At 55.5% G+C, this 17,800-nt stretch overlaps 2 protein-coding genes across 4 annotated transcripts in view; both read right to left on the reverse strand.

Moving 5' to 3' along the window:
• DNAJC6 (DnaJ heat shock protein family (Hsp40) member C6) overlaps nt 1–4,240 on the reverse strand; it is a 39,665-nt gene extending 35,425 nt beyond the window's left edge. Inside the window, exons 1-2 of one of the 3 annotated variants that reach the window (XM_085067396.1) lie at nt 4,039–4,152; nt 3,334–3,537 (exon numbers count right to left, since the gene is read on the reverse strand). Coding sequence is in view for 1 of the 3 variants with exons in the window: in XM_085067394.1 (XP_084923520.1) it covers nt 4,039–4,135 (97 nt within the window). In the remaining 2 variants the exon portion in view is untranslated. Of the gene's footprint in view, nt 1–3,333; nt 3,538–4,038 lie in introns of all 3 variants that reach the window. The other 2 variants (XM_085067394.1, XM_085067395.1) reach the window with 2 other exon arrangements.
• Nucleotides 4,241–5,821: 1,581 nt separating this feature from the next.
• AK4 (adenylate kinase 4) lies at nt 5,822–17,138 on the reverse strand. The gene is made up of 5 exons (XM_085067397.1): nt 16,895–17,138; nt 10,754–10,873; nt 9,435–9,607; nt 9,076–9,194; nt 5,822–8,335 (listed from the first exon to the last, which is right to left on the reverse strand). Exons 1-5 carry the CDS (start codon nt 17,037–17,039, stop codon nt 8,221–8,223), a joined length of 672 nt encoding a protein of 223 aa, XP_084923523.1. The 5' UTR covers nt 17,040–17,138; the 3' UTR covers nt 5,822–8,220.
• Between the last annotated feature and the right edge of the window lie 662 nt (nt 17,139–17,800).

Genomic DNA, 17,800 nt, shown 5'->3' on the forward strand with positions numbered 1-17,800 from the left:
ACTTGCCTGGCTCCTCAGCAGCGCTGAGCTGCAGAGCTGCTTGCCAAGGGCTGTTGTAGCTGCTAAAAATGTACATGGTTCACAAAGGAAGAGGAGAAAGGCATGGGAAGTGCATCTATAAGAGGCCATTAAATAGGAAATGCTGGCTCAGGAATGTTGGGATGTTGGAAAACCAGAGGCTGCACAGCCATTCACAATCAGGTATTCTGGTAAAAATCCGATATTTTGCGGCCTAACTGCTGTTTGTTCGTCACTTCCCATTCACTGTGAGGCAAGTGGTTAAATCCTGAGGAAGATCTGGGTTCTGGGTGTTGTTTGCACTGGGAAATGGCTGGTGGGGAAAGCAGGGAGGGAAATTACACAACCAAGTGTCATGGTGGGGTTGCATCACTGCGGCTGCCGAGCTCGGGGTCAGGCTGAGACCTCGATGGCAACGGGCAGGCTGTGGCTCTCAGGTAGCTCTGACCAAGGAAAATCAGCTTTTCCATGAAAACAGAGGGAAATGGCTGTTCCCACTGCCATCCCTTCACTTCAGGATGGATGGGATGAGGGTTTCCCATGGGGGAATGGCCCAGGGGAGGTGTTCTTACTCCTCACCATGATGGATTATCCTGGGTGGATATTTAATATTTAAGAGAGGCCAGAGGGCTCAGATGGGGCTGAGAGCACAGCAAGGTTGCTCAGAAGCCCAACACGACCCCACTGAGGTGGTTCTGCCTACTGCCAGCACTTGGTAGTGCAGATTTTACCTAAAACTAAAAGGAAAAACTATATTATGGGAGCTTTGTTGTTCTGGCTGATATAAAACAGTAAAACCTGACTTCCATCTCCTGCATCACCCCTGACTGAGGCAGTTTGGGTTCAGGTTTGTGTGATCATTGTTCCCAAAGGGATCCTCCAGCAGACTCCACAGGGCTGCTCATGTTCTCTCCGACATCCTGGTTTAATCCAAGCAGTGCTCTGAGGTTTGGGATGTTCATGGGAGAGACACCCAGTTTGGGGTGGGAATAGATTTCAACTGGGATGGATTGCCCAGAGAAGCTGTGCTGCCCCTGCATCCCTGGAAATGTCCAAGACCAGGCTGGACAGGGTTTGGAGCAGCCTGGGACAGTGCAAGGTGTGGCAGGGATGGCACTGGATGAGCTTTAAGCCCTTCCAACCCAAACCATTCCACAATTCCATGGCTTTGGCTGAAAATCCAGTAGCACAGGAGGCAGAATGCTGTTCCTTGGGAAGGCAGGCAGGGATCAGGCTGGGATGATCCCTCACCCCTCTCCTGGTGACAACTCCCACCAGGACAGGTGACAAACCCCAGAGCACTGCCTGGATCAGTGTGGCCCTCAGGACCAAGCTGGGAATGCTGTCCTGGGATCCTCCAAGGCTCCATGGAAGAGCCCTGTGGACAGGCAGATGGAGAGTGCTGACTCAGCAGGCAGTGCCGGTGCAGGGACTGCCCTGAACCACTGGGCTTCCCAAAAATTCCGTGTGTGCTCCCAGCTGGGAGCTGTGTGTGGGTTAAACACCTTCCCAAGGCTGACAGGGTGGGAAAGGAATGCCAGGGGTGCATCCCACCCCTCACAGGCATTGCACCTCAGAGAAACCTCTGCTGGCCAAGAAAAAATTGCTCTTCCTGCAAAGTTTTCCGTGAAAACTCTTAACTTGGAAAAGGAATTCAAATGTTTGTTGGGTCATTTCTTTTTTGCTTCCAATCATGGTCTGGGGAAGGGAATAAATTTAAATTTTCCTGCATGGCAAAAGCCCCATTTCAGAAGATTTGGAGCAAATCCTGCCCTTGCTCTCAGTCTCCCTGTGTGTTTTTTTCCTGCACCCCCAATTTCTCAATATCTCCCTTTTCCAGCCATAATTCAGTGATCTAAATTATACCATTTCCAATCCTTATTATTTCTGGCTGCAGACAAGGAGTTATTCAAGAGAAAGAAATCCATATGTTGTTTGTGTTCATCAAACAAGGCCTCATCCACTTTTGGGCCTGTAAGAGCTCATAAAATATTGTTTCTAGTTCAGTATAGTAATATTAAAAAATGATAATAAAATACTAAACCTATTGTAAAAAACTAACGTCATAGAAATATTAGTGGGAAACATGAATTATTTATAATTCCACATAAATAACAAACTCCTATTTATAGCCTTTTAATCGGAGAGGTTCCCATGGCTGCTTTATGCACCCCTGACGAAGCATCTATAATCCAATTTTTATGGGAATTACAGCATCTCTGTCTGCTACAGCCACAGAATTCTGGGATTTCCAGAACGTGTTCCCAAACATCTGAGAGCTATGGGATCCCATGAGCAGCTCTAGTGGTTTCCAGCATCTCCTGATCTCTGGCAGAGCTGGATTAGTGGTTAACCTCGATGAGCTCAGAGGGCTTTTCCCACCTGGAAGATTCTGGGATTCTGGGAGAGCAGCAGCCACCCCTTTGGGCCCAGATGTTCTCTATGGATCGATTGCATCCTTTGCCACATCCCTCTTGTGCTGATGGTGCCAATTCCCTTCCCGAGGTGAATTCCTTGGGAATTCAGCAGAGCCGGGGATGTGCTAAACCACCAACATCCCAATTTCCACCCCAAAACCTGGACGACACCTCTAGATCCCAGCCTCTCCACCCTCCAATCCATCACCTCCCTTTCCCACGCACCCCAGAAGGCTCCCACCATCTTTTCCCAGCGGAGCAGGATGGATTGGAGCAAATCCTGCCCAAAAGCCCGGCTCGGAGGGTGCAGCAGAGGCGCCGGGATTAGGCTGCAGCAGGGATTAGTTGGGTCAGCAATTCAACATTGGCGCTCTGGCTGGCGGCAAGAAGCCGGCTCAAGGACAAACCCCGCGCCTCCTTAAGGGCTGCGGCCACCCCAAAATGCTGCTTGCCTCGGCCGGCAGCGATCCTGGCATCACAAACATCACAGCGGCGGCTGTAGCACGGCTGGCTAAATTTAGAGGCACCGGGGTTGCCGTCACGCCGCCTGTGCCGCCGGGATCGCTCCGTACGCTGCTTTCCTTGGGTTTATTTTTATTTTTTCCCTCTGTCAGGGAAGGCTATGACTAAGAGAAATCCACAGTTGGAGGGATAGCAGAAGATGGAGGCCCTGGTCCAACTGCAGAGGGAGAATAAAGTCGGGACTTTGCAGACCTGAGGGTCTGCCCAGAATATTCTTCACCCTCCTCCTCCTCCTCCTCCTCTTCCTCCCTGTCCTCCTCCTCCTCCTCTCCTTGGCAGTACCCAAAACAAAACTACGGTAATCCTGGGCACAAATAGAGCAGCCAGACGGTAAATACGGGCTGGTTTGGGGATGCCGGGGGGGATGAACACCTACCTGGAGCCCTGGCGAGCAGGAAGCTCCGCCGGCCGCCCCGCACTGCTGTCCCTCCCGGAGCTGCCTCAGCAGCGCCCGAGCCAAGGCGGTGATGTCTGCATTACCTACGGATCTGAGCTCTTTGCTTGGCCCGAAATAGGATTTTTACAGGGAATGCAGCTCCGTGTTTGCCTCGGCAGAGCAGGGGGGGTGGCTGAAGGTCAGCTTCCCGGTGGATTGGCAGGGGAAGGCTGGGATCAGTATTGGATGGCAGCATTTCTGTGCTGCCATCTCCTCCAATCCCCCTCCTGCGGGAGCTCCAGCTCCGGCCACAGAGAAGCTACACTTATTATTTTAAGCCTGAAAATCTCCTTCTTTCCATTCGATATGCCCGGATAGCTCCCAGCCAGCCCTAAAAGCCCTTATTTTGGGGTGCGGGATATCCGCGTTCCTATCGGGGAGCGCGGAGCCGGCGCAGCCCGGGGTTATCCAGCACTCCATGGCCAGGTGTACATCCCCAAATCCCAGCACCCGGCATCCTTCCCTGCCCGGCCAGCCAGTTTGGGGTGCGATCCCTTCCCTCAGCCCTATTACATAACGGGCAATTCGCTTCACCCCGGCACGGAGCGCGCCTCGCCGCTCATTACTCAGCACAAACGGGCCGTAAACAACATCCCCAATTCCCTCCCGCCGCCTTTCCCTGGGCTCCGGGGAGCTTCTCCTTACCTTGCTGCTCGGCCCCGCGCATCGTGCGGCTGCCGGGGGCTGCGGGGAGCGCTGGCGAGCGCGGCCGTGTCCCGCACGCCGCTGCTCCGCTCGGCATCCGGCGGCACTGCCGGGTCACGCCGCGGGCTGGGACGCTGCTGCCGCCGCTGCCTGGGAACTGCGTGCCGCTCCCGGGTTATTTTTGGGATTACAGAGACTCAGGGAAGGATGGGGATGGAGGCAGACATATCACATCGTCGAAAATGTGGCCTGGAGTGGGATCGGGAGTCTGCAGGGCTGAGCAGCGCAGACCTCAGACAGGGTTTTTTTTTTTTCTTTCCTTGATTTTTTTCCCTTTTCCTTAATTTTTTTTTTTTTTTAATTTTTCCTGGACAATGTCAAATGCTGGATGGACTCAGCAGGACTATGATGTATCCAAGCCTTATGATCCAGGCGCACCTGAGGCACTTCCCTGGGTACCAGGCAGGCAGGCACTAAGTGATGCTGTAAACATAGGGTTGGCAACATGGAATCATGGAATTATATGGGTTAGAAAAGCCCTCTAAGAACATCGAGTTCAGCTGTTCCCCAGCTCTGCCAAGGCCACCACCGGCCCATGTCACCAGGTGTCACATCCACACAGTTTTTGAATCCCCCCAGGGACGGGACTCCAGCACTGCCCTGGGCGGCTGTGCCAGGGATGCACAGCCCTTTCCAGGGAGGAATTTTCCCAATATCCAATCTAAACCTCTCCTGGTGCATCCTGAGGCCGTTTCGTGTCTCTTGCCATTGCAGCGTGCGCTGAGGTCAGGCTGTAGGATGGGGTTGTGTCCCCAGTGCCCTCCCAGCTCCCCCGGTGGCACCCGGGGGAAGTCAGCCTTTGATCCCAGCTGGATTTTGGCTCACATTCCTCCCCTTTCTGACCTCCTAACTTTTGTTTTCACACTGACTTCATTTTCCAGCTTGCATGGATGTTTTTCCTCCTTGGATTTCTCTGCCCCTGCCCCCGGAGCTGCCCGCAGGCAACACATCCCTCCTCCGCCTCTGGATTGTCGCGACCCTGAACTGCGACATCGCCCACGTCCCTCCGCCAGCCGCGGCTCTCCCACCTCCCAGGCAGCAGCTTCCCTTCTTATCACCCTGTTTTCCCACTCTCCTGATCGTTCCTGAGGCTGTGCTCTCTCCAAACAGGGAGTGCCCCGAGCTGTTATTCCGGAATGAAAGCAAATAGCAAAAAGCAAAAAGCAAACTGGTGGCACTGGGCGGAGGCACGACAGCTCCAGGAGTTTAATTCCCAATTCCAGCCGCACGTGGTGGATTACCCGGGGCAGGCACAGGACACAGCCAGAGCCTCGCTGTCCTAATGCTCCCCGGGAGTTTTATCGAGGAGAAGTTGAAAAGGAAATAAAAATTATTTTATGGGCAACAAGGTGGCCCTGCCTGTGGCAGGGGGATGGAATGAGGTGGGTTTTAAGGACCTTCCCAACCCAAACCAGTCTGGGATTCTGAGATTCTGGGATTCTGGAGTTCTGGTATTCTGGGATAAGGATGGGAGGGCAGGAGCAAATGGCTGTGTCCAAACTGGCTTTTTAACCAGTATTTTGGATTATATCAAATAAAGAGCCCAAGCATCTGATTTGTGTCCAAACTCAAAACTTGAGGGATTTTCTGTGTTCAAGCAGGGATGCTCTAATTCCTCTTCTTCCCCTCTCCTCCTCCTCAGATCCTACAAAGAAACTCCAGGTCAATACTGCCCTTCTGCCTTGGCAAGATGTAACCCACAGGGACACTGCCAGCACAGCGATCAGCAGGAGAAAATCTTTATTTACATCTGGAGAGCAGAAACACAGCTGCAGTGATTCACCGGGAAGAAACTCCGGGAAAAAACTCCGGGAAGAAAACTCGGCGTGATACTCCAGGGGGAGAGCCTCCTCCCTCCCTCCTTCCCTCCCTCCACACAGTATCTCAGGTCAGTACAAAATCGCTGTTGCTTTACAAAGGTTTGGAATTCACAGTAAAATACCAAAGGGGAGCACGGCAGGGGGACAGCGAGGGACAGGACTCCATCCCTGCTGGAATTTGGTCTCGGAAAATGCAACAAGTGTGGTAGAAAAATCCATCCCGAGGGCCGGATGCATGCACAGCCGTGGGATTTCTACATCTCACACAGGGCTCAAAGCCTGGAAAAGGCATCTGCACGGCCTGTCCTGTGCTGGGCTGCATGGAATTCTCTCTTCAGGAGGAATTTTGCAGGAGGGAAGCATGAGACACAAGGGCAGGGCAAGGCAAAGCAGGGAGCAGCCCCTCTGCCCGGCACTCAGCTGTTTTTATAGCCTAAAAAAACCCCAAAACCTCCTCCCCTCCTGCCCAAAGCTGTTCCAAAGAAAGCAGCACACAAGTTTTGGCTCCTTCTGGATTTGTGTCTAAAACCAGCCCAGACCTTCATCCCAGGGTCATGGGAAAATCCCAAATCTTGCTGAAATAGGATTTCATTGCTGGCTGGAAGATTTGCAGCCTCCCAGCACAGGGACACAGAAAGGTCCCTGGGGCAGCAGTGAGCCTGACAATCCCTTTGCTCCCACCGGGAAAATTCCCACCTGGAGCAGGGTGGGAGCGCTCTGGCTTCTCCCCAGGCAGGGGAGGAGCAGGTGGGGTGTGGGCAGTGATCCTGCTCTGGCTCCATTTGGGAGAGCACCAGGGTGAAGCTGCCAGGATAAAGCAAAATGTCAGGGATCCCTGGTCAGCAGGAGGATGCTCAGCTGCGATAAATCAACCCAAAGAAGTGCCGAAGTTTCACACACGGAAAAAATCCCTAAAAATTCCAGTCATTCCCCTTTCCCTGCTGTGGGCCACTCTCCAAGAAAAATAAATCTGGTGACATCCAGCAGCAGAAAGGTGCTCAGACTGCTTGGATTAATCCAAGAGGTGCCAGGCAGTGCCAGGCAGTGCCCTCCTCTGAGCCCCCTGGCAGAATCAGCATTCCCTGCAGATCCAGCAGCTCCATGCACAATTCCCAAAATACTAAAACTCAGAGGGGTTTTTTTGTTTGTTTGTTTTTAACCCTTTACAAATACCCATCTCGCTTTTTTTATATATTTTTTTCCCCCTTAAATACATAGTCTATAAAATAAGGCAACTCGAGGGGACGAGGAGGGTGTCCCCATTGCTCGGGTACTGCATCCTGCAAAAAGAGGGTGACAGTACTTCCAGTTGAGCAAATCCCAACCCCAACACGCTCCAAGGGTGCTGTAAATCATGGCAAAACACCTGGATGCACCCCAAGGGAGGAAAGATCTCTGGGATTTGGTGGGGAGGGAGTCATTTGCTGGGGAACACAGCAGGAACAGCTGAAGGGACCCCATGGCTGGGAGGCCTTGCGGACAAAGGCAGTGCAGAAGGTGCAATGAGCTGATTTCTCCCCAAAACTGAAGCACACGTGGAGATAAATCTTTGGGGGAAACTCCTAGAGCATCACTATCTTGTAGAATTAAAAGCTATAAACAAGGAAAGCACGAAGGAGTGCAACTCATCCCCAGCCCAGGTCCTGCTCAGTCTCACAGCATTCCATAAAAACCTGTACAGCAGCTTTTGAAACCAGGGAATTCACCTCTCCCTATGGAAGGAGAGTTTTACCTCCAATGGTTTCCCTCTTTATGTGTATTAATGCTGGAAATGTGATCCTCACATCTCCCAGCCTTGTAGTACACACATTTCCCACGTTGCTCCTAAAATTCCCACTGGGCTAAGTGTTGCTTTCTGGAGCTTTATTTCTCTGAGAAATACATTTAATAGAAAATAATTTATAGAAAAGAAAAAAAAAAACCTCAGCCTAGAGAGTCCTCAGCAGTAAACGGTCCTGTGGAGCAACAGGATGGCACATTGTAGGCTCAGACAGGGATTGGGGGCTGGAAAGGGATGGCAAGGACACCATGGCAAAGCTGTGTAAACCTGGAATGATCATTGCCCTGGTCAGCATCACCAATCCATGATGAACCACAGGCAGGAAAACTCCATAGCCCCAAAAGAGGGAAAAACCCCTTATTCCAGCAGACTTGACCTCATAAACAAAGTTCTGATCCTGGCTAGAACTGGTAACCACCAATGTCCCCCAGTTTGGGATCACCTAACCCCAGCACAGCCCTGGCACTGCGCTGGGAACCAAATCCACCATGGAATTCACTCCTGGTCCTTGGCACGAGCTCTTTAGTGCTCCTCATCCGAGAGAACGGGTGGGATCTTGCTGGACAGCAGGGTGTACACATAGGGCCAGATCTTGTTGGTCTCTGTGCCAGAGAAGGAGTGCAGGATGCCCCTGCTCCTGGAAAAAAGGTGGGAGAAGGAGTCAGCACCAGGCATCCACAGGCAGTTGGACAGGGCTTGGAGCAGCCTGGGATAGTGGAGGTGTCCCTGCCCATGGCAGGGGGTTGGAATGGGATCTGCTTTAAGGTCCCTGTCACCCCAAACCACTCCAGGAGTCTGTGATTCTCCCCTTTCCCTGCAAGGGCAATTTTACCCCATGGTGTGCCATAAAAACCGTCTGGGATTTTACTCCCTTTGAGAAGTGCATTTGCCACCCTACAGCAATCCAGCTATTCCCAAACTGTCCAGGGGACAACAGTCCCACAGCAAAGGGGACAAATGTCCCACAGCACAGGGGACAACTGCTCCACAAGGGGAACTAGCCCTGAAACCCCCTGCTGCTCCCAGCAGATCCAGCCGAGCCAGCACTGGCTCTCTCCCTTCTCCTGCCTCTTGCCAATGTCCTTGTGCTTCACCCAAATCTCTCATGGCCCTGAATGGATTTTGGATGGAATGGACCACCCTGGATCTGTGCCAAAGTCTCCAGCACTGGAAAAGCCCTTTGTGGAGCCCAGCAAGACAAACAGGAGTTTGGGAATTTCTTTAGTTCAGCCTCTTGAATCTAAGCGAGGCTCCCTTCAGGGCCAGGTCTTGACCCCAAAAATCTGCCAGGGGCTGTGCCAGGGCTCTTTGGGACTTTGGGATGTGGGCAGGGGACAAGCAGGCCTGCAGTGGTTGATCCTGTGTTTCTCCACTCACTTGTAGAGCTCTATCACGGGTTTGGCAGCATCCTTGTACTTCCTGAGGCGCGCGGCCACCGCCTCGGGTCTGTCGTCCTCGCGCTGCACCAGGGGCTCTCCCGTCAGGTCATCGACACCCTGAGGGGACACAGAGCCATAGCAGAGTTCGGGTGACCCCATGAGCCACCCCACAGTTGCCAAATGTCTCGTTCTGGCTGCAGAAATCCCATTTTCCTCCCAAACATTTAGCACAATTCCTTACGGCGCTCGGTGCATCTAGCCGGGATTGCTTCCCCGATGCTTCCTCAGGATCCCAGCTCTTGCAGGGAATGGCTTCTCCCAACTTTTCCTCCCTCTGGGGGTCCCAGGGGCTCTCACCTGGGTGTGGGGAGGGTTGAAGTCCATGTTGTAGACCCTGCCGCTGGCCGGGTGCACCCAGCGCGCGCTCAGGCGGTCCTTGAGCGTCTCGAAGGGAATGTTCAGGCTGATCACCAAATCCAGCTCACAGATCCCATCCAGAGCCTTGGCTTGGCCCAGCGTCCGAGGGAAGCCTGGCAGCAGGACAGAAAAGTACTAGAATGAGAGGAGGGGAAGCAGCGAAGATGGAGGCAAACTCATCCATCAGGAGCTGCAGACGCAGCCCCGCTGCGGCACAAGCGGTGTGAAAGGCAGACACCACCATATGGCTCCCAGAAAAAATAGCTCCCACAGCGCCAGCTCCCGAAATGTGACACCCAGGGCTCAGGTTTGCCTGCAAAAACGTGGCTGCTGGCCCTGCACGGGGGCTGGGGGCAGGCAGGAGGACACAGGCTACGGCAGAGCAGGGATAAATGCTGGAATGACAAGGGAAAATGGAAAGGAACAGAGTGCTGTGCACGGATTGGGGACAAGCTGCTGGTGTGCTTGGAGAGCATCAAGGATACTGCAGGAAAATAGTCCTGTCCTCCTTGGAATAGCCTGTGAGCAGCTGGAGCAGAGAATCCCAGAATCAGAGATTGGTTTGGGTTGGAAGGGATCTTAAACACCTGAAGGGAGCCAGAAAGGAAAATGGAGAGTTTTTACAAGGACCTGGAGTGACAGGGCACAGGGAATGGCTTCTCACTGCCAGAGGGCAGAGAGAGATGGGATCTTGGGAAGGAATTGTTCCCTGGGAGGGTGGGGAGGGCTGGGATGGAATTCCCAGAGAAGCTGTGGCTGTCCCTGGATCCCTGGCAGTGTCCAAGGCCAGGCTGGAGCACCCTGGGACAGTGGAAGGTGTCCCTGCCATGGCAGGGCTGGCACTGGATGAGCTTTAGGATCCCTCCCAACCCAAACCACTCTGCCATTATTCAGTTCCCATTCCAGCCCTGCACCATGGCCAGGGACACCAGGCTGTGCCTGTTTGCTCTCAGCATCTCCTGCCCCTCCATCTCAGGTGCCTTTCTGGCTGGGATGGAGGAGCTGATCACACAGCTGGAGGTGGGAAGAGCTTTTCCTTTCTATGGAACACCCAGATATCCTCTCCCTGCCTTTCCCTCTCCCTGCCGAGTGCCAGGGCTCAGCTGGACACACACATGAGGGCAGCAGGATGTCCCTGCCTCTCCTCCACCTCCAGCAAACGCCTCTCCTGGCTTTTCCCTCTCCTGGCACTGCCAAACCATCGGGAGCAAAGGAATGTTCCAAAGGGGGTTGGGATTTCCCCTCTGGAATGGACTCACCATCCAGCAGCCAGTGCTGCTCCCGCCGCTTCTCCAGCTCTGCCATCATCACACGGGTGATGACATGGTCAGGCACCAGGAGACCTCTCTCCAGGTACTGCTTGGCCAGGACTCCAGCTTCTGTCCAAGACAAGAAATAAAACCACAAAAATGATAGATGGAAAAAAAAATCATGACATTTCCACTTAAAAAACAACTTGAAAAACAAAACTCCCCCTCAAATCCTGCCTGGCCTCCCAAAAGGCTCAGCAGGGAGATTTTCAGCAGCGTGATGGAAGTGCCACACGGTCCTTTTGAGGCTGGAGAAATGGGAATTCCTGAGATAGCTGAGAGCAGGAATGCTGGGCTTCAGCCAGGCCCTCAGCTGATGGACTGAGGAGCACTGAATGTGCACCTTTGGCTCAGGAGGTGACCTCGATGTGGTCACAGGTGACACCAGCGCAGGAATGGACCATCCTGAACACACTGAGCCTGCCTCCCACCCCCAGGGCTTAAAGATCTCAGCCTCCACTGAAGATCAGATTAGAAAACTATTCACAATATCAAATCCTTAAGAATGTAATTGTGGTAATTGCAAGGTGAGGTAACATCCTGGTTTTAATCCAAGCAGTGCTCTGAGGTTTGGGATGTTCATGGGAGAGACACCCAGTTTGGGGTGGAAGTAGATTGCAACTGGGCTAGATTGTCCAGAGAAGCTGTGGCTGCCCCTGGATCCCTGGCAGTGTCCAAGGCCAGGTTGGACAGGGTTTGGAGCAGCCTGGGACAGTGGAAGGTGTCCCTGGGGTGGCACTGGATGGGATATAAGGTCCTTCCCAATCCAAACCATTGCAGTTTGCTGTGATTTTATTTTAGCCTCTCAGCAGCACAAAGAAACTGTTTGGAAAATGCAACCATTCTTTGCCCCTGTGTGTGACAAATCCTGCTATGACCCAAGGAGAGCTCCAGCCTTTTCCCTCTTGGACCAGGACCCCATGGACACCTCTTGTGCTGCCTTCCCCCAGCAGCTGAAATAGCACTTGTCACCAGAAATGAACAATTCTGTGATCTATTTTTTGCACCGTTTCTGATGAGGACAGCACATTTCACCCTCTCCAAATGTGAGTCCTCTCTAAAAATAAGCCCAGGATCCTGCCTTTGGAGGAGCTCTGCTTTCCCAGGCAGATGTCAAAGAGGGCAGCACGTGCACCTGGCTGGGGGATGAATTCCTCAGCTGCAGGAGGGGCTTTTTGGCAAGATACACAATTCTTGGAGAGAATTCATCTGATCTGAGAGGAAAACCAGCCTGGGCACATCTCCCTGGGAGCGTGGGGATGGAGCCTGCCTGGGGAGCAGGGCAGGTGGGGCTCCCAGCCCAGCCTGCTCCCCGAATCCAAAATCCATTAATCCAGAATCCAACGAATGCGCTCGGAAAACGCACACATTTTCCCTGCTGTGCGTGACAAGTCCTTCTCCTGACACCAGCAGAGAGGTCCAGCCTCCTTCTCCTTGGGCCGGGGCCAGGAGTACAGAATGCTGGAGCGCAGCATCCAACCTGCCTGGGAGCAGAGCCGGCGCTGACTCACGGCCCGCGGGGCTGAGTCACCGCGGGGACAGCGATTGCATCCCACTGCCTGCGCTCCGGGCAGGAATTCCAGCTGGCCCCGCGGGGAGCAGAGCAGAAAACACCTTTTCTCAATGACAAGTTCCTTGGCACTGCCCAGACGTCACAGCCGGCAGCATTCCCGCCTGGGAAAGGGAAGGACGCGGGGATGGAAAAAACACCCTGTGGATTATGCAACCGGCACGGAGCCCTGCGAGGGCAGCGATATTATAAAAACATCTTTTTGGTGGTGTTTTTTGATATTTATTCACGTGGTGTGCACAGGGCCAGAGGCTCCCAGGGAATGAGCTCCCTGGCAGGGCTGGGCTGCTCCGGGGGAGAGCTGAGAGCTGCTGGGCAAGGTCTGGATGTCACCTGAGGAGGGATGGACATCCCAGGAGCCTGGAGAGGTCACACAAAGTCCAGCTGTCACCCTGAGGAGCTCATCCCAGAAGATGCCACACAAAGTCTGGATGTCACCCCGAAGGGATGGACATCCCAGGGGCTGGGAGCTGTCACCTGGGGATGGATGGCCATTCCAGGGACCAGCTGTGGCTCAGCAGGGCTGCTGGAGCCAGGCCTGGAGCTGCAAGCCAGAAATACCCTGAGGCCCAGCTGGAGCTGGGAATACAGTCTGGGAACACAGCAGAGCCCCCAGCCCTGCATCCCAGAGGCTGCAGCTTTCCCACAGCCCCAGGACAGCTGGACAGCTCTGCACGGCTCCACCACGGACAATTCCTGCTGCTCGTCTGTCCCCTCTGTGTGTGGGGGACACGGCAGCTTGGGGACATGGAATGCAGCTCCACGGGGAGGCACGCAGCAGCACGGAGCTCTGACTGCTCCCAGACAGCTCCTGGAGCTTCTCCCCCCTGCAAGGCACAGGCAGCACCACCACATCTCCTCTCCTCATGGATTTGCAGGAAGGACCTGCAGAGTTTTCGGGACCCCCAGCAGCCAGGATGTGCTGGAGGGCATCACCCCAACATCCCAATCTTTGGGGCTTCTTCCAGACAGTTTGAACTCCAAATTTAACATCTCCTATTCCTTTCCCAGTCCCCAGCCTTCAGCCCAAGCTGCCCCATATAAAAGCCTCCTGGTGCAGCCCTCCCTGGCTGTGATCCAAAGGGGAGCAGGGTTTGGGGAGTCCTTCCCCAGCAGGGAGGGAGATCCTGGTCACCCCACGAGTCGCTGGGCTCACTCTATAGCACCAAACCCCACTGCTGTGGCTGGGCCAGAGAGAAGGTGCAGGCTTTACTCTGCAGTTACTCCAGGAGAGAAGGTGTAGGCTTTACTCTGCAGTTACTCCAGGTAGCAAAGGTTCTTTGGTGTGCTGAACTCAAACCCAGCCTTTTGACTCCTGCTTTTAATCCCATTAATCCGATGACCGTGGGTTTAATCTGCCCCGGAACTCACGGGACTTGCAGCTCTCCGTGGCTTCCCCGACGCGACCCTGATCTGTCCCTCGTTATCACAGCAGCACAGATCCAGCCCCAGGGACTGTCCCTGCCCTGAGGCCACACAGCGGCCACCAGGGCCAGGCGGGACAGGCTGGAGGAGAGGCTGTTCCCAAGCACAGCCTCCAGAGCCTGCACCTGGATTTTCTGCCCTATGGTGAAACCTTTGCCATGATCTTTTCTCCTATTATTTAGGCTACAGCAACACGATGTGGAGCTAATGGAGAGGAGAAGCCCTGGGGGTGAATAGAGCACCAGTGCACCACCAGAGTTAAGCCACAGCAGATGTCACCCCAGTTTGGGGACCTTTTTCCTGACATGGATGCTGCATCCAGGGCCTCGATCCCACCCCACCCTCAGCATCAGGATGTCATTTGGGGGGGCTGGAGGCTGGCGTGGCCCCAAATTCAGGCTCGCTGTGGGGACAGTGGGGTAGCAGGCAGTGCTGGGGCAGATCCCTGTGCTCAGAGCACAGCTCCCACAGCCAGGGACGACCTATGGAAAAGCAGAGGGCTGGCAGGCTGCACCCCTGGGCTTGGTTTGGACCACCAACCAGGCCAGGGTGGCCAGCAAAGACCAGAACCTGTGGGAAAAGTGGGGAGAAGGACTGTGGGGCTGCACAGCCCACATCCCCCCAGGAGTTTTGTGCACACTCTGGTGGATGCTCACAAAGAAAGACATCACGAGGAGGGGACAGGAGCCACTTCTGGCTCCTGCAGAGTGCCTGAAAGGGCACAGTGGGGCAAACACAAGACCCACAGACCTTCAGCCAAAGCCCAGACAAGGAATTGGGTTGTTTTGCAGATGAACTGCAGAGTCCTGGTAAGACCCAGGATTGCCAACACCAGAGACACCACCTGGGCTCCAGGGCAAGCACTGGCCAAGGAAATGGCTCACCACCCTCCAGCAGCCCTGCTCGGCACCAAATCCACAGTCTGTAAGTTTTCCAAGATGTTCCAAAGGCCTTTTCCTCCAGCAGAGCAGCCACTTGCTGAGAGACACTCATTAGGAGACACGGGTGGGAGCAGATGGACTTCAGGGTTGCTGGAGCACAACTCCAGCAGCAGCCATGCATTCAGCTGCTTCACCTGCCTCCAAAGGGAGCCTTTGTTCCCTGGGACTGCTGGCAGCACCCTCCAGCAGCAGCTGGAATATATCCTGGAATATATATCCTGGAATGATCTCCATGCTGGGAGCTCAGCCTTGCTCCAGCAGCAGGGACCCTCTGTGCCCCCAAGCCTGAGCCCTCAGCCACAGCCACTCCATGCCAGCAGGGAAATCCCTGCTGCACTGACACCTCAGGCCGAGATCCCTGTAAAAACAGGGGATTCAGAGTTGCCTTTGGGATGATGAGCCTGTAATGACTCTGTTGGTACTGCAGAGCCCCAGCTCCCCCAAAACGCAGAGCCTGACGCAGCTGATCAACTTGGGAGGAGAAGCTTCTTCCACCTCGTTTCCCCTGGAGCTGGCAAATGGCAGCAGTCATGTAACAGCTTGTCCAAAGCAAGTAGCAAAAAAAACAACAAAAACCCCAAATAGCTGCAGCTCACTGAGAGCTGTAAGCAGAGGTTGAGTCAAAGGTGGGACCTGAATGTCATGCCAGATGAACCAAACTACAGCTGGTTTCCTTCTGAGTAATTTTCCCTGCATTTCTCCCTGTCGTTTCCATCTGAATGTACCCAAGACACCTTCAGCTAACACTTCTTGCTTCTCCGGTGTCCCCAGAGGAGCTCTATGGCAAGAGCATGAACCGAAATGTGAAATTCGGGACAGTCAGTGATTCAGAGCTTGGCCTGAGTGGGCACAGTCTCACAGTGCTGCCTCTCTCCTCACTCTGCACCTCTGCTGCTTTTCATCCCAGTTTTCTGTCCTTCAGCCAAAGCCCTTGCATCAGGATTTTCCAAATTTTGAGCCTCCCTCCAAAGGAAATATTATTGTCCTTTTTATTTATAAAAGGAAATCTGGATATTTTTACAGAGTGACCAGAGCAGGGTTGTGTGCAACGCCCTAGTCAGACCATGCACCTCTCCAAAACTTTACCCTCCCTGTTTTTCCGCCCTGTTTTCGTCACCCTTCTAGAAAAAGAAATCACTTGTGAACGCTCTCGGCTCGTTTTGCACGGACGCAGTTTCACCGTTCCCCTGCCCGGTGAGTCAGCCTCCCCCCGGGTCGGTGTTTCACACATTAGCAGAAGAGAGAAGGAAGTGTTGGGAAGAGAAATACGCTGGGATTGCCCAATCCTGCAGAGCTGGGGCTCAACTCCCGAACCTCTCCTGGACCAGCAGCACCTCAGCAGCCGAGGGACACAGGCACGGCACATCCCAGCTCCCACGGGCTTGGTTTGGATGGAGGCACGGGATAGCAGCGCTGCCCTGTCCGGGGGCTGCCAGTCCTAAAAGCCTGGTCCTTAGCCCTAAAACTCCCCTAAAAGCAGGCTGTGCAGGGGTGACCCGGCGGGGTGGGTGCTGCCACCCAACTCCCCGCTGCTGGCACCGAGCGCCGGTGACACGCGGCGATATTCCCGGCGGGCTTTCCCCATGGATGGACAAATGCTCGTTCCCCATCCATCCATCCCTCCCTCCCGCCGTGGGTGTCCGCGGGCACAGCGTGCACCAGCATCGCAGCCATCTGCCATCCGCCGCCTCGGGCTGTCCCCATCCCCGGACAGCCTCCCGAGGCAGGATGAAGTTATTAATAACACACCGCCCGAGTCGCCGGGCAGCGCCGGCCGTTCGCCATCGGTGCGCGGCCAGGTGGGCTTTTCACACGATCCCTCTGGAGCCGAATTCAGCCGGCACTGCGATACAACTATCGCCCACCCACGGCACCCCACGGCAGCAGAACCCGCTTTTCCCGGGCGGCTCGGTGAGCTCCGGCTGGAGGGAGCAGCCGATGAATGAGCTGTGCCAAATCCACGGCAAGAAAACAACCTGTGGTGTCCCCGCGGTGGAGATGGATCCCCATCCGTGCCCATCTCCGTCCCATCTCCATCCCCATCCCCATCCCATCCCACCCCATCGCGGCGCTGCCCCGCCGGAGATGCGGGCAGGGACCCCCTGCTCCCGCTCCCGCTCCCGGTGCCGACGGGGCGGCCCCGCGGGCACTCACCGCCGCCGCCGCCGAGGCTCTCCCGCAGGAATTGCCCGCTGGAGAGGTGCTGGAGCCCGAAGCTGCGGGCGATCCTCTCGCACACCGTGCCCTTGCCCGAGCCGGGGGGGCCGAGCACCACGGCCCGCAGCAGCTTGGAGGCCATAGCCGGCTGCCGGCGCCGGAGCGCTGCGGGGCAGGACACGCGTCAGCCGCCCCGGCCGCGCTCCCCCCGCACCGCCCGGACACATCAGCAGGGCGGGGGGACCCCGCGGCCGCTCCCCCCGCTCCGCCCGCCCGCCCCCTCGGGCCGCGGCACCCTGGGATTTGTAGTCCCGGAGCCGCCCGCGCATCCCCCGGCCCGACGGGGCTCCCCCGGGTCCGCGCATCCCGGCCCGGCGCATCCCGGCCCGGCGCCTCCCGGTTCGGCGCATCCGGGCTCGATGCATCCCGGCCCGGCTCATCCCGGCTCGCCGCGAGCTCCCGGAGCCGCGCTGCCCACGGAAGCGACTCCCGGGGCACGTCCCGCACGCCCGTCACGGCCGTGCCCGCCGGGAGCCGGGGGGACCCACGGGAGACCGCGAGCGCCGGTGCGGACACGGCGGCTGCAGCCCGCCGGCACAACCTGTGGATGCGCAGCCTGCGAGCGGCCGGAAAACAGCTCTGGGCGTGCAACCTGTGGATGCACGGCTGGAAAACTACAGCCCGGGAAGGGACAGCCTGTGGGTGCACAGGCGGCGCGCACACACAGATACACACTCACACAGATACACACACACACACACACACACACACACAGATACACACACACACAGATACACACAGCCTGGAGATGGTAAACAGGCTGTAAATGTAAAGAGGCTGCGAGAGCAGAGTGCAGCCCAGCCTGGCACCGCACAGCCCGCAGAGCACAGCCTGGCACCGCGC

This window comes from Lichenostomus cassidix, chromosome 8, assembly GCF_008360975.1.
Source record: "Lichenostomus cassidix isolate B80296 chromosome 8, HeHo_3.0, whole genome shotgun sequence".
NCBI lineage: Eukaryota > Metazoa > Chordata > Aves > Passeriformes > Meliphagidae > Lichenostomus > Lichenostomus cassidix.

Coding starts and splice junctions, on each gene's coding strand:
- AK4 (XM_085067397.1), bottom strand. CDS start 17,039: ATGGCCTCCAAGCTGCTGCGGGCCGTGGTGCTCGGCCCCCCCGGCTCG. Junction 9,608..10,753: donor GCAGCACTGGCTGCTGGATG/GTGAGTCCATTC, acceptor TCCTGCTGCCAG/GCTTCCCTCGGACGCTGGGC. Junction 9,195..9,434: donor TCAACCCTCCCCACACCCAG/GTGAGAGCCCCT, acceptor GTGTCCCCTCAG/GGTGTCGATGACCTGACGGG.